This window comes from Bufo gargarizans, chromosome 4 (genome assembly GCF_014858855.1).
Source record: "Bufo gargarizans isolate SCDJY-AF-19 chromosome 4, ASM1485885v1, whole genome shotgun sequence".
NCBI lineage: Eukaryota > Metazoa > Chordata > Amphibia > Anura > Bufonidae > Bufo > Bufo gargarizans.
This window is the reverse complement of record NC_058083.1, coordinates 235,781,435-235,797,492: the sequence shown is the minus strand read 5'-3', so window position 1 is coordinate 235,797,492 and position 16,058 is coordinate 235,781,435. Positions and strand designations below refer to the sequence as shown.

The following is a 16,058-nucleotide window of genomic DNA, read 5'->3' as shown; positions in this document are numbered from 1 at the left end:
AACACCCCTGCTTCAATCAATTTTTTTTTGGGGGGGGGGCAACTGGTATATCAAACCAGTAGAAATTATTAGTTCCAATGTCATTCGTCACTATCTGTAGCTGATGTAACTCAGCTAAACCGCAAACAAATGCTGCACTACCCAACTACACTATATAGAAAGTATATAATTGGTATATAACACCCCTGCTTCAATCAGTTTTTTTTGGGGGGGGGGGGGCAACTGGTATATCACACTAGTAGAAATTATTTGTTCCAATAGCGTTTGGCACTCTGTGTAGCTGCAGTATCGCAGCAGAGCCGCACACAACTTCTGCACAATACAAATGCACTATAATATACTTTCTATGTTAGAAGGTATATTATAAGTGTATTACAGCCCTCAGTATGTGACACCTAGCGATAGCACACCTATACCAGTCCTTAAAAGGACTTTTGAGGCCCTATTAGATAGCGTTTGGTGTCCCTAACAGTTTGTCACTGCTCCGCACAGCAACCTCTCCCTACACTGGCAAAAGACTGAATGCAAAATGGCGACCAGATCAGGTTTATTTAGTATGTCCATGTGCTGAAATGTCTCAATTGGCTGTCCTGTACCACCTGATGGATGTGTCATGGGTCAAATTTCTTCACAACGTAAAAGAATATGGCGCCTGCGGACATCGCCATATGTTCGCCCGTACAGCAAACCGCGAATGAGCAAAGTTCGCCGCGAAACGACCGCCGGGCGAACTGCAAGACCATCTTTTAGTGGAGTGGAGGACTAATGGGAGGAGAAGGAGAAGAGGCAGGATATGGAGTACCAGGAGTTTGGTTTTGTGGGTTCTGACGGTGTTGCTCCCACTGGGCTCGGTGATGGGAGGCCAGGTGCCTTCTTAAGGCGGTCGTCCCTAGGTGAGTGTTGGGCTTACCGCGACTTATGCATTGACAGAACAGGCTGCAGATGGCAACACTATTGTCAGCAGCTGACACGTTAAAAAAAAGCCCACACTGCGGAGCCATGTGCCGGCGTCCTGGGAGCGCCAGATGTGACCGTGCATGGTGGATGGCTCACTCCAGATACATTAGCAGTCTGATTTTTGCCTCCTATGTACTGCAAGTTTTGCCTGCTTCTCCTCCTTCTCCTCCCTATCTGCTGCTCCGTCTCTCCCTCTGAACTACCATCCTCTTCCTCTCTTGTGGGCACCCACGTGACATTTATTGACACGTCATCATCGTCACCTTCACAACCACTGAAATTACAGATCTCGGAGTAGGCAGCAACAGCGGGGACCACTCTCCTTGGGCTGATCTGGGTACTGTCGTCAGACCGCTGGGTGGCGGCCGTTGCTACCTCCTCTTCCTTATCCGATGCCAAGAATGGCTGCGAATCGGTAAGGTCTAGGAATTGATGGGAAAATAGTTCCTCTGACTCGAGTGGAGGCGCTATGATGGTGGTGGTGGTGTTGTCGTCTTTGGGGGTGCACACAGCAGAGAGTGAGGAGGGTGCAGATACAGAGGATGAGCAGGGTGCAGAAGCGGAAGGATGAGTGAGCCACTCAACCAACTCTGGTGCGTCCTTTGAATTAATCGCACGCACCTTCTCCAACTTCCCAATTAGGCTCCGGCCTGGTGCACCTGTCCGACTCCTAACACCCTGGCGGAATGGCCTGCCTCTTCCTCTGCCAGTCATTTTTAAAATGACCCTGTGATAAAGTCCCTATAGAAGAGCAATATTTGTGGAAGCAGGTATATAGAACCCCTTAATCAGCTTTTTTGGGGGGCAACTGTTATATCACACCAGTTGCAATTAGTTGTTCCAATGACGTTTGTCCCTCTGTATAGCTGCAGTATCTCAGCAGAACCGCACACAAATGCTGCACAATACAAATGCATTATATAGAAATTATATTCTAGGTATATCAAACCCCTGCCTCAATTGGATTTTTTTGGGTGCAACTGTTATATCACACCAGTTGCAATTAGTTGTTCCAATGACGTTTGTCCCTCTGTATAGCTACGGAATCTCAGCAGAACCGCACACAAATGCTGCACAATACAAATGCACTATATAGAAATTTTATTCTAGGTATATTGCACCACTGCCTCAATCAGATATTTTGGGGGGCAACTGGTATATCACACCAGTTGCAATTAGTTGTCCCAATGACGTTTGTCCCTCTGTATAGCTGCGGTATCTCAGCAGAACCGCACACAAATGTTGTACAATACAAATGCACTATATAGAAATTATATTTTAGGTATATCGCACCCCTGCCTCAATTTGATTTTTTGTGGGGCAACTGTTAAATAGCACCAGTTGCAATTAGTTTTTTCCAATGGCGTTTGTCCCTCTGTATAGCTGCGGTATCTTAGCAGAACCACACACAAATGCTGCACAATACAAATGCACTATACAGAAATTTTATTCTAGGTATATCGCACCACTGTCTCAATCAGATATTTTGGGGGGCAACTGGTATATCACACCAGTTGCAATTTGTTGTTCCAATATTATTTGTCTGTCTGTATAGCTGTGGTATCTCATAAGAACCGCGCACAAATGCTGTACAATACAAATGCACTATATAGAAATTATACTCTAGGTATATTGCACCCCTGCCTCAATCAGATTTTTTGTGGGGCAACTGTTATATCACACCAGTTGCAATTAGTTGTCCCAATGACGTTTGTCCCTCTGTATAGCTGCGGTATCTCATCAGAACTGCACACAAATGCTGCACAATACAAATGCACTATATAAAAAATTATATTATAGGTATATCACACCCCTGCCTCAATCAGATTTTTTTGGGGGCAACTGTTATATCACACCAGTTGCAATTAGTTTTTCCAATGACATTTGTCCCTCTGTATAGCTGCGGTATCTTAGCAGAACCACACACAAATGCTGCACAATACAAATGCACTATATAGAAATTATATTCTAGGTATATCGCACCCCTGCCTCAATTTGATTTTTTGGGGGGCAACTGTTATATAGCACCTTTTGCAATTAGTTTTTCCAATGCGTTTGTCCCTCTGTATAGCTGCCTTATCTAAGCAGAACCGCACACAAATGCTTCACAATACTAATGCACTATATAGAAAATATATTTTACATATATCACACCCTTGCCTCAATCAGATTTCTTTGGGGGCAACTGGTATATCACTAGTAGACTGGCACACTTATATCTAGTAAACAAGTAGAGGACAGACATGTGGTGTTTAAATAAATAAGGGTTTATTCTCCCTATTTACTTTATACCTATATAAAAAAAGGGATAGGAGAGTGGTATGATAAAACTCTGAGCATCTTCACAGATAAGTGGAAGTATATAGTCAATGTGACCGCAAGGGTATGGCCCCAAAAAACGGATAATAATCAGTAATAGTAATAAATGGTCCTGTTTGGCCAAAGGGTAGATGAGACGCGGTTAAATTTCCAATAGTCACAATATGTCACAAATGTTTATTACAATCCTGAACGTTATGAAAATCCAGTAGCAGGCAGTGTGTTTAGTATTGTTCCTTCGGCGTCCCACCTGGTGCGGTGTGAGTACAGCGCTCTTAGAGCAATTTGCTTCCCACATGGTGTTATTGTCACGGCCTATGGTGTACGCCACGTACAATGAGGAGGCAACTTGGAAGTAACAAGGCCAGGAGGAGAAATAAGGGAGCAGGTCACCTCCGACAGCTGACCTAATTCTGACCCAGATCTCCTGACTGCATGAGCAAACCCTGAAGGTGGGAGGGCTCATGCACTGGAACCTGGATCTTAATGACCCTGACGGTCCCTGGCATAGGGGTCAGGAATAGGAGACAACCGGTTCCTCAGGGACTCAAATGTACCTGAGTCTCCAGCTGCCTAGTAACTGGTGGGAGGGAAATGGCCATATGGAGCATCTGGATTGGCAGGTAAGATCACCAGACAACACACTTACCTGCCGCTGCCACCATGACTGGAACCCGAGCATAAGTACAGGTGCCCACACACAAAACAGGACACTGTACAGACAACAACCACACAGATATGCAGGTAATACATAGCTGCGTGTGGACAATTGGTCCCCCCTCCGGGGAACCAGAGACCTCCTTCCGGAGGATACAACATAAGACAGGGGAATGTCTAGCAAACATGCTGGACACCAAACACCACCCAACATGTAACACCAAACTAGACATACAAACCCCCTGAACATAACCCACTCCAAACAAATAAGAATAGGAAGGGAAGGAGTCACCGGGATAACATTGCAGGAGACATCGATGACAACTAGGATGGCCCTCAGATAATCATACAAGAAAGGAGCAAGCTCCTTCTCAAACAAAGGCAAACATACAAATGATCTCAGTTTCACAGCAACAGAATATAAAGAGACCTGAGACCACACCCAGCTCCACCAAGCTCACACCTTAACCCCATGCACACCACACAGCAGGGAGACGCTACTTAAAGGGGAATTGCACACACAAGCAAAAGGCAACAGGTTGCATGGTCATGGCGCACACAGCAAAACCTGTGACACTGCCACAGCATGCAAAAACAACATGTTGCCACCGGCAATAGCAAGCGTGGCAACAGTGTCAGGGCGTCCGGCGGCTTTCACTGTGCACCGCCGTGCTGTGCCGGACCTCAGCCCCTGTCCCCATTATAGTCAATGGGGACGGAGCTGCGGTCCGGCGGCACGGCGAAATAGCGGCAGGACGGATCCGACATGGTGAACAGCCTGTCGGATCAGTCCTGCCGCAAGTGTGAAAGTACCCATATATATATATATATATATATATATATATATATATATATATTTTATATCCTTTTATTCTCTTTGATGCCCATAACCCACTAGTCTTATTGATTTCATATATCAATATATTTTTGAATCAGCTCGATAGTTACTTCTATTCTTTCTACCCTCCCTTACGATCCCATTATAGATATTCCTGGCGTGTAGGCTTACTGAAGCGTAAACCTCCAAGCCTTCTGTTTTATTTGCGTTCCATTCATAGTAACCTCTACACTAATGGGCCCCCCCCCCCCCCTGGTATTTGCGGCTCAGTTGCCGGAAATCTTGGACTGTCGTGAGGTGGAACGCACTTCCGGTTGATGCGTTCCACACACCGGAACTACAATTTCCGTCCCCGTCCGTGGCTGTAAGCAATGGTTCTTTATCTGGCCCATAGGATTCTACAGGTACAATATTATCACCACCTACAGGGCTGACATGTATACTATCATGTATATGTATACTATCAAATATTTATTGTATATTGCATATTTTGTTTGTTCTGCTCCTTTTTATTTGATTTCATTTTTATGTTACTATTGATGTCACTTCCAGGAACGGAAGTGACACTGACGATTTTTTTTCGCGCCAAAAACGCCCTCTGTTTGATTGAATTTGTCTTGCTATATTTAGATGTGTGTTTGATGTAACACTTTGTATATGCCTAATACCTTCACTGCTCCTGAAGAAGGGGTCTGTTATTCCCCGAAACGTGTTGAGCCCACCTAACTTATCTATTTATTAAAGGAATATACCAGAAGTTCTAAGTAGTGGACTGCCGTATCTTCCAGCTATTCTACAAGCGAGCCAGGCGAGGTGTCTTGAGTTTTATCCCACTACACCCCTCCCTGGTGAAGTGAGTGTGGTGTATATCACCTTTTATACGTTTTTATGTTCTCCATTTGATATTATCTACAAGATGTTTTATGGTTTTATCATATGGCTACTGAGCACTAAAGTTCCCCCCTCCTTTTTTAATAGTAAGGGGTATCTATTTGTTTCCAGTTCTTATTATTGGTGTACATTTTATTGATTTATATACATTCATTTTAATAGCAGTCAGACGGCACTTGGTGATTTTTTTCCCTTTTTTTCCCTTTCTTCTCATTTCCATACCCAAAGGCAGGAGTGGCCTGGGTATACCTAATTTATAGCGATTTGTCACTAATTAATTCGTAATGAATCAAATTTCTTTACTGACTGCTGCATCAAATTTTTCAAACCTTCGCAAACCTCTAGCTGTAACTGTACATCAGGGATTCACTTACATCAAAGATCCATGATGTACAGTTACGTCAATGATAATAAGAGTTGACAAGAGCCAAGCACTGACTGACAGTTGACTTCCTGCTGTAATGCATTTTGTTATTATCACAATGTACAAATTACTTCTAATATCTGATTTATCTGGTTTTAATCACCAGTGCCCCTCCCCTTACATCTTCACTGTACTACAATGCTCACACTCTTCCATTACACATCAATACTACGTATCACCTCACTTAGTTTGCAATCTGGGACAACAGACTCATACCAGATACAGTGCATGAAAATAAGAACCAGCTGCTGCACAATATTTGTGAAGTTCACATACATTATATGTAAATCCATTGCATATGATGACAGACACTTTAAAACAGTACGTGAGAATCTTATTTACAATATGCCGTATTTCAAATCAATTTCAATCAAACAGAAAGATGAGGATAAATGATTGCTTTGTTCAATTCAACTCTCTCTATTCTCAGACTAGTGTACTTGAGCTTATCAGGGCAGAGGCCCCTTGCAATGTAGGGAAAACAGCTTGGCAAACTGAAATGTACTCTGAATGCATCCTCATATTTATATGCATATCACAAGCCTTGCAGAGTAGAAGAATCGAATTATTGCTAACATCAGTTTGTTGAAACATTTTGCTATTGTGTATCTGATGCAACAGTAACAATATGTATTGACTTGTTTTGTGGTGCAGTTTTTGTAACTTTATCATTGTAATGGAGTGGATTTTATTTTTTCCAATCAAATGTTGCATAAAAGCCCCAAATTTTTAATTTTCACAAGGAGTAACAGGAGAAAAAGCAGCACACAATTTGTTATGCATATTCTCCTGAATAGGACACCACTCTATATGTCACTGTGAACTGCTCTATGGGTGCAACAAAGGACTCAGGAGGGGAGGAGTGCCATATAGCTTTTGGAGGTCAGATTTTGTTAGAATGATTTTTGGGCGCCATGTTGCATTTGAAGAGACCCTGAGGTTCCCCTACAGTGAAAACTCATAAAAAGTGACCCCCATTTTAGAAACTACACCACTAAAGAAACTTATTGAGGGGTGTAGTGAGTGATTTGACCCCACAAGTATTTTATAGAATTTAGAAACTCTTGGCTGTGAATGAAAAATATATATTTTTTGCAATAAATGTTGCTCTTGCCCCAGATTTGTCATTTTCACAAGAGGTAACAGGACAAAAGGGACCCTACAATTTGTTATGCATTTTCTCCTGAATAGGACAACCCCATATATGGAAATAAATAGCTTTTTTGGCACACTGTAGGGTTCAAAAGAGAAAGAGCACCATGTACATTTGAGGCCTAGTTTGGTGCTTTATACAGCACTGACCAATAACTGCAGAAGCTGTGAAGTTTAAACAGAAAAAGAAAACCTCAAGAAGTGACCCCCATTTTGTAAACAATGCCCCTCAAATAATTTATTCAGGCATGTACTGAGTGCTTTGACCCCACAGGCTTTTATAGAAATTACTAACACCTGGCTATAAAAATAAAACATTGACCAATAATTGCAGAGGTTCTGAGGTAAAATAAAGAAAAGAAACACCCAAGAAGTGACCCCATTTTACAAACTATACACTCACAGAATTTACCAAAGGGGGAATGTGAACATTTTGACTTCACAGATATTTTTACAGCGTGGGGCAGGATGGTGGCTCAGTGGTTAGCATTGGTGCCTTGCAATGTTGGGGTCCTAGGTTTGAACCCAACCAAGGACAACATCTGCATAGAGTTTGTTTGGGTTTCCTCTAGATACTCCAATTTCTTCCCACACTCCAAAGACATAATGATAGGTAACTTATATTGTGAGCCCCACTGGGGATAGCTTGATGCTAATGTCTATAAAGTGCTATATAAGTGCGTAAAGCAGTAAGTAAAAGTAATTCACAGATGGTGCAACATGAAAATTGTTTTTCCCACAGATATGCCATTTCAGTGCCCAATATATTGTGCCCATCATAGGCACTTTTGGAAGCTTGCCCATCATGGTATTAAGGGGGAAAGAGCATTTTGACACTCCAGGTACTTTGCAGAAAATAATGCACAGCAGACCATGAAAAGTGAAAATTGCATGTTTTACACATATGTATATGTGTACAGTGTCTAATATGTTGTGCCCCTCTGGTGGCATCTGAGACTCTCACTGCACTACTTGAATTGATAGGTAGGTTTTGCGGGTACAGAGATGCCATAAATGTAAACACAAGCTGCTGTATGGGCAAATGGCAAAGCTCAGAAAGGAAGGAGCGCCATTTGGTTTTTGGAGCTTGGATTTTTCTGAAATTGCTTTTCGGCACTATATACATTTACATTTACTGTACCAGTAAAATGTAAACAATCTAAAAATGACCCGATTATAAAAATTAAACACCCCAGGTTACAGATGTATAGGAGCTAAACTTAATAGTTAAAAAGTTAAGTGAACAATGTCAAGAAAATGTTAATTCACTCTTTTATTGGATTTCAATAGCTTTTATCATGAATCAACACTGTGACGTGGTTTATTAAAGTCAATTTTAGCTCTCCTGCATCTGTATTTATCAAGGGGAAGAAGCAAGCATTTTGACACCAGGGGTTTCTTTTGAAGAAATTAATGAGCAGGGGACTGTGTATAATGAAAATTTACAATTTTCCACAGATATGAAATTTCAGTGCCCAATATGCTGTGCCCAGCTCGTGCCATTGGAGACATACCACACAATTTAAATTGCTAGGCTGGTTCCTCTGGGTACTGAAATGCCATAAATGTGGACATAAACTGCTACAAAAACCACCTTTTGGCCTTTGCAGTGCAGATTTTGAGGATTAGTTTACAGGCACCATGTTGCTATTGAACAGCTTTTGGGGTAGTAGTATAACCACATGCATATTTTTCTCGACAGGGCTCTCTGAAGGCTTATTGTTTTTGTAGGATGAGTTGCCATTATCATTTGGGGTACATATGACTTTTTGATCACTTTTCACTTTGCTTCTTGGGAAACAGATTAAAGAAAGTCAGCAATTCTGCCATCGCTTTAAGGGCTTTGTTATTGTGGTGTACACCATGCAGGAACAAAATGTTAGTTCTGACACTGCTTATTTTTATTGATTTTTTACTGGATTAATCTGGCGGCTTATGTGATATTTTTATAAAACCAATTGTTAGCAATTTGCGTATATATATATATATATATATATATATATATATATGTTGTGGCAAGATGAATAGTGATGGGTGCAGTAAAGTCCTGGGGAAGCATGAAAAAGGGGTGTCACCAAGGGGCCCGGCCTTGGTGGAGTAAAGGCCCTAGATATAGCTGACCACTAAGTTAGTTGGTGGACACCAAGATAGCTTAGCTGGCTCCAGCTTGTCTGGGAACAGGCGATATGGTGGGTAGGGTATCCAGTCCAGGATTTTGGAATATGCCCATGTCCAGGGATGCTATTTAATCCTGTTGCTGGACTTGAGTGTGGCTCTCAGACTGTATCGAGGCCTGTGGGAGCCGAGACCCTCTAACCCTGTGTGTGGGGTAAGCACTGGTGATGTGTTTTGGGGAGCTGGGTGGTAGACCTAGATCACGATAGAGAGGGAAATACTGTCTAGTCAGTGGCCAGACGGCTGAGGATTTATGTTTTTGATTTATGTTTTAGTTGCTGCTTTGTGCTGATGTGCTTGAAAATAAAGCATCGTTTGGACTTCAATCTGGTGTCTGTAGCGAAGTCTGTAAGAATGACCCCCGGATAAGAGAGACGATCCCCCACAATATATATATGTACATGTATTTTTTTCTATTTTTTTAAGTTGGAACTGGCTTGATGAGGGGAAAGAGGCAATTTTTTTTACTTAAAACATTTATTTTTTATTTTCTAAAATACTTTTTCTATTTTTGTTCTTACTTTTTATGCCGAGTGTATTGTAATGCATTTTGACTGGCAGCATTACACTGGCCCTGCCTGTGTAAGGCCTTGGGCTCCCATTGTGGGGAGCTAAAGGGGTCAGAGAGGGAGCTCACTCCTTCCGTAAACCACTTAGATGTGCAGTCAGCATTCACATCTGTGACATCTAATGGGTTAAACTGCGGGCATCTACTGGAGCTTTTATAAATGCCAGCGGTTAGAGCAGGGGCCCAGCTGTCAGTAGCATCCAGACCCCTGTCTCTGATAGGGCAAGTAAAGCTCCTATGCCTGCCCGATTGGTACGCCATACATGTAAGGAGATGGTCAGCAAGTCACTTCCCTCTTTGCCATACATGTACGTCTCTTGTCGTCTAGGGGATAATGTTTTGCTATAAAGTTTAATTGCAGTTTCTAATGTTGAACTATTTATTGATATTTTTGACAAAGTAGACTGATGCCTGGGGCTCTGATTTGAACATGGTGCAGAAAGGAAGCTATAATTCTAATATTAACTTTGTGTACTTTCTGTCAATTAAATAGCCTCTGTCAGCATGATCAACCCTATGAAACAAGGCATGTTGCCTGTTAGTATTGATCATGCTGGTAAAAAAATATATATTTATTTTATTTTTAGCTTGCACCACTGTGGAGATATGTGAGTTATGTTTATACAAATTAGACAGTTTAGGCATGGAGGGTCTGGCATAGCTGTTTGAGCATGGCTACAGCTAACCCCCTTGTGTGCAGTACACCCCTCCCCTTTGATTGACAGGGCTAGACAGCCCAGTCTAATGGTGCCTGCCCTGCGTCTCTCTTAGTCATTGGTGGTCTAGTGTTTATTTATGTCCTGTTCTCCACGACTTTTCTAAACTTACTGAGAAGCTTTCAGAAGAAGACAAGAACTACCACAACTGTACTTCCACCAGCTCCAACAGCCACATAACCTCCCTCTACCACTGACATGTACCTCTCAGATTCGGAGAGCAGTCCTAGGAACAATCAGCATATACCCTGCGCTGGACACAGCAGAAGAATGGACAGGACAGCAGTGAACCCCAGAGCCCACTGCTTAGTCAAGCTTCAGTCTCTGGTGAGAGGAGCTTTGGAGGAAGGGGGGGGGGGGATTGCTATCTGTGAAGCTGCTGGCACCTCCACTTCTGGGTGGACTGAAGTCAACAGCGGCTTCACAGACGGTATGTCTGTGATTGGTAGGGACTGAAGCTCGGTATTGATTGAGCACCAGATTCTGGAGTTATCTGCTCTCATGCCAGTTCTCCCACTGTGTCCCGCACAGGGTATATCCTAAGTGTTCTGGGAACTGCTCTCCAAAACTTGACAGGTACATGTCGGCGACGGGAGGGTGTGTGGCTAGAATGCAGTCAGAGTTGCTAGAATGCAGTTGTGGTACTGTAGTTTTTGTCACTAGAAGCTGATCTGTGAGTCTAGAGAACTCAAGGAGAACAGTTGACTTTATCTAGTTCAGGCATAAATAACGATGGACCACCAATGACTAAGTTACCCACATAGCAGGCACCATTATATAGGGCTGTGTAGCACTGCCAATCAAAGGGATGGGGAGTTGAATAAGCACTGAGCAGCATAGCTGTAGCGGTTCTCCACAAGCTGCGCCAGATCCCTGGTGCTCCAACTGCCTAATTTGCATAAATATAAAAGTCCACAGTGGTGCAAGCTAAAAAGGCAGTAGGCCTGGTTTAATAGGGTTGATCATGCTAATAGAGATTCATTAAAGGGATTTTGTCACCTGGATTTTGCCTATAGAGCTGCGGACATGAGCTGCTATATCGCCACTAGCATGTCCGCAATATACATTCTCCATAGCTCTCAGGGTTTTTATTGTGTCATAATATTATTTATATATATGTAAATGTGGCAAGTAAGGTGCCTAAGGGGCTGTTACTAATGTTTCTGGTGCCCAGACACGCCCACTGTGAAGGAGGCCAGCACCGCCAGCATCTTCCGAATCTCCTACTTGCTCCCCGGTGTCACAAAGTTAGAGTGCCATAATCTCACAGCTAGCGCATGGGCAGTTTATTCCCTGAGGCTGATGCCAGCACAGGGAAGGAACACTATGCCGGCACTGACATGCGGCATACTCTTGCATGCGTGAGATTACGACGCTCTAACTTTGTGACGTTGGGGAGCAAGGAGCAGATTCAAAGGATGCAGGCGGTGCCAGGCTCCTTTACAGTGGGCGTGGCTTGGCACCAGAAACGTTAGTAACAGCCCCTTGGGCACCTTACTTGCCTCATTTACATATATATATATATATATATATATAATAGTTTTTTTAACACAATAAAAGCACTGAGAGCTATGGGGAATATATATTGTGGACGTGCTAGCTGCGATCTAGTAGCACATGTCCGAAGCTCTATAGTCAAAATCCAGGTGACAGAATCCCTTTAAGTAACTTACTTGTGTGCAGGTTAATTTTTATTTTTTTATCAATCAAATTTCATATTTTTTAGTCAATAACCTTATGATGTTTATTTTACAGTTTACACTCCAAAAGCTGAGAATATATTGTGATCCAGAACAGAATAAACGTGAGACAGCTTGTGAGATTTCTGGAATGGTAAATACTTTCAATGTTGTAGTTTCTATAATTTTCATTATTGCAATTAATGTTTTTTTAGAAGTATTTTACTGCTGTAGAGAAAAATGCTATTACTGAATCTTTATTTATAGTAAAACTGATTGCTTAATAAATAAATGTCATAATTTCCAGCCTGAAAATGATTTGTTATATGACTATGCACACTCATTAGGCAGGTAAACTAGTTAGCATTTTCTCCACTTACACCATTATATTAATATGATATAAAATATAAAACTTTTATGAACTTCTGGATGAAAAAAAGGGAAATAGCTCACCCTCTCACAGTCACAATGAGGTGCTCTGGTCTAAAATGATTCACCCTTCACAAATGCAAGAAAATGGATATATCTGAAAAGACCGGCACTCTCAACACACGGGACCATATGGTTAATTGCAAATCACAATATTTAATTAATACATATGTAAAAAAATAAAAAGATAAAATATACACTAACACTGGATGGTTTGATAAATGGTTTCCCACAAGATTGTACTAATTCTGCAGTGGTGACATCAATCTACACATATCCAATGTTCACTGTTGAAAAGAAACCGCTGTAGGAAAAAAAGCTGTAGGAAAAAAAGGACCACTATAGGAAAAAAAGATCATATGTGTTCACATGTAAGTTCCTGGAAGGAAAAAGAATGAGGATCCTTTTTGGTTCTGTCCTGAATATGAACAAGCAATGCAAGATGGTATTTGCTGGAATAAAATCAATGTTCTGTTGTAAATGACTACCACTTTTCCATATAGATGTCGCTTAACGGTTTAGCAGACAAATGTCCCTGGTGATTACCCACTGTGTGGGCTTACCTTCCCTTCGTGCCGGTCAGTCAAATAGATTCCTCGGGGCTCGCTGTGAGCCGGCGTCCCGGCTGTAGTGCTATCAGCGTCCCACGTGGGTTTGGAGAAGAAGTTTGTCGCTCCGGAAATGACGTATCGGCATGTAGGCTGGTATTCAGTAGTTTACTCAGGCTCGGCTCTTCGTTGTAGCGGCTGAGATAAAACTTACAGTGCACTGTAGTTAGAGTTTTTGCTTCTCACAGATGGGTCATATTCTGATCTCTAATTTAGATCTCTTAGTTCCAAGCGCGTTTCGGGAAACACTGTTCCCTTCTTCAGTGGTGATGACCCTCCTTCATGTCTGATTGGCTTTTATACCCTCCATTGGTAATTGCCAAGAACAGACATGGAATCTGTCCATTTTTTTCTTTTGTCTATTTTTAGTCATCTACAACATAATTATTTGGTATCTGTTATCATTCACATCTCTTTCTTCCATAGTTCTTTTCATGTGTTCGATATTTTTTCATTTTTTCATTTTTTCACTTGCGGTTATATCGCGTTTTTGATGCGTTTTATTTTTGACATATGCGTTTTTTTATCGGAAAGTTGTAATTTACTTTATAGTACAAAGTCCATAAAGGGTTTTATTGCACGGGCTATGGTTAACTTTATATATCATTTATTATGGTCTATTGCGTGTATATGTGCAACTAAGCATATATTTACATCTGATAATACTTTAAAAATATTTCCAATGTCAAAAATTGAAAATATAAAAAAATAATAAAATAATAATAAGTAAAATTGTGACTTACTAGTCTAATACATTTTACATCTTCATATTTTGTTGATGATATCAACATACAACATTGTATATATTTCTATCCATACATTTGGTCCTGGAATATAAAGGTGCCTTAGTACTATTCAATGGTTTACAATGTACTAAAGATACATCCGCAAATTAATGCGGGTGTATCTATAGGTTGTGCTTTGCATCTGGTTTTACAAAATTTCTTCTGGGACATTTCTTTCTTTCCCAAGAAGCACCTTGTTTGGATGAAAGAGGGGTACGTGCGCCTTTCCCAAAGGGAGGGTCGTAGTGCCGGTAAACGGCCAAACATGCGACTCTCCATTGGAAACAAAGGCGAACGACCCATAAAATCAAAGAAAGCCAAAGATCTCTAGGTCAGCATTTAATCCCCTAGGTGTGAGGCTTCCAAAGTCATATATTCTTTTAGACTCTGCCCTTGACATTTTTTCAATGTGGTTACCTCCTCTCCAGTCGTGATCTATCTGTTCCAGCGCTGAGCAGGACAGGCCCTCACAGTTTTTGTTGTGGACCTCTTTAAAATGTCTTGATAGGGCATTATTTTCACAGCCCTTAGCTATATTATTGAGATGTTCAGATATTCGTATTTTAAGTTGTCGTTTTGTCCTCCCAATATATTGTTTAGTGCATGGGCACTGGATCAAATAGATCACGCTGGAGGAATTGCATGTTAAGAGGCCCTTAATTGTCATTGAGAACGAATTCTGTGTTGAGGCGATTTTTATATTTTTTTTTAGGGAATTTAGTTTTTCTACAACCAATGCAGGATCCACATCTAAAGAAACCATCAGGTTTTAACCAACTTTGATTTGTTGTTTTTTTGCCCTTTTTTTTGACAGTTGGTGCTATTTGGATCCCTAAATTTGGTGCCTTGGTATATGTTATGAGGGGATTCATTGGCATTAATGGGCCTATTATCTTGTCTTGGAAGAAATGATGCCAATGGCGTTTAATAATTCCATTTATTTGTTTGGAGCAGACGCTATAAGGTAAGACCATTCTAAATTCGGAATTTTGGTTTTGTTTTTGTGTCTTTACTTCATCAAAAAAGGTTTTTTGATCTAATTTTATTACTTTGTCAAGTGCCTTTCCCAGTATTTTTTCTGGGTAGAGTTTTTCTCTGAATTGTGCCTTCATTATGGAGGCTTCCTTTTCGAATTGGCTATCTTCCGTGCAGTTTCTTCTGATACGGCGAAACTGTCCGAAAGGGATGTTAGTAAGCCAATTCGGCAAATGGCAACTTGAAAAGAGTATGAATCCATTTTTAGTTGTAGGTTTGTGATATGTGTTGCAGACATATTTATTTCTGTTTTTAGTAATCTGGATGTCTAAGAAATCTACTGTTTTTGTCCTTGGTCCAGATGTAAAACGTAAATTATATATATTGTTGTTTAGATCATCCAAAAATTTTAAAAGGCTAATTTCATCTTTACGCCAAATAAAAATAATATCATCCTATGGCGACGCTATATTGATGATATTATTTTTATTTGGCGTAAAGATGAAATTAGCCTTTTAAAATTTTTGGATGATCTAAACAACAATATATATAATTTACGTTTTACATCTGGACCAAGGACAAAAACAGTAGATTTCTTAGACATCCAGATTACTAAAAACGGAAATAAATATGTCTGCAACACATATCACAAACCTACAACTAAAAATGGATTCATACTCTTTTCAAGTTGCCATTTGCCGAATTGGCTTACTAACATCCCTTTCGGACAGTTTCGCCGTATCAGAAGAAACTGCACGGAAGATAGCCAATTCGAAAAGGAAGCCTCCATAATGAAGGAACAATTCAGAGAAAAACTCTACCCAGAAAAAATACTGGGAAAGGCACTTGACAAAGTAAGAAAATTAGATCGAAAAACCTTTTTTG

General features: G+C 41.0%; 1 protein-coding gene across 1 annotated transcript in view; it reads left to right on the top strand.

Annotated features, from left to right (window-relative positions):
- COL21A1 (collagen type XXI alpha 1 chain) overlaps positions 1-16,058 on the top strand; it is a 386,987-nt gene that overhangs the window by 220,703 nt on the left and 150,226 nt on the right. Inside the window, exon 7 of the mRNA XM_044289670.1 lies at positions 12,453-12,530. Within this exon, the coding sequence (XP_044145605.1) occupies positions 12,453-12,530 (78 nt within the window). The remainder of the gene's footprint in view (positions 1-12,452; positions 12,531-16,058) is intronic.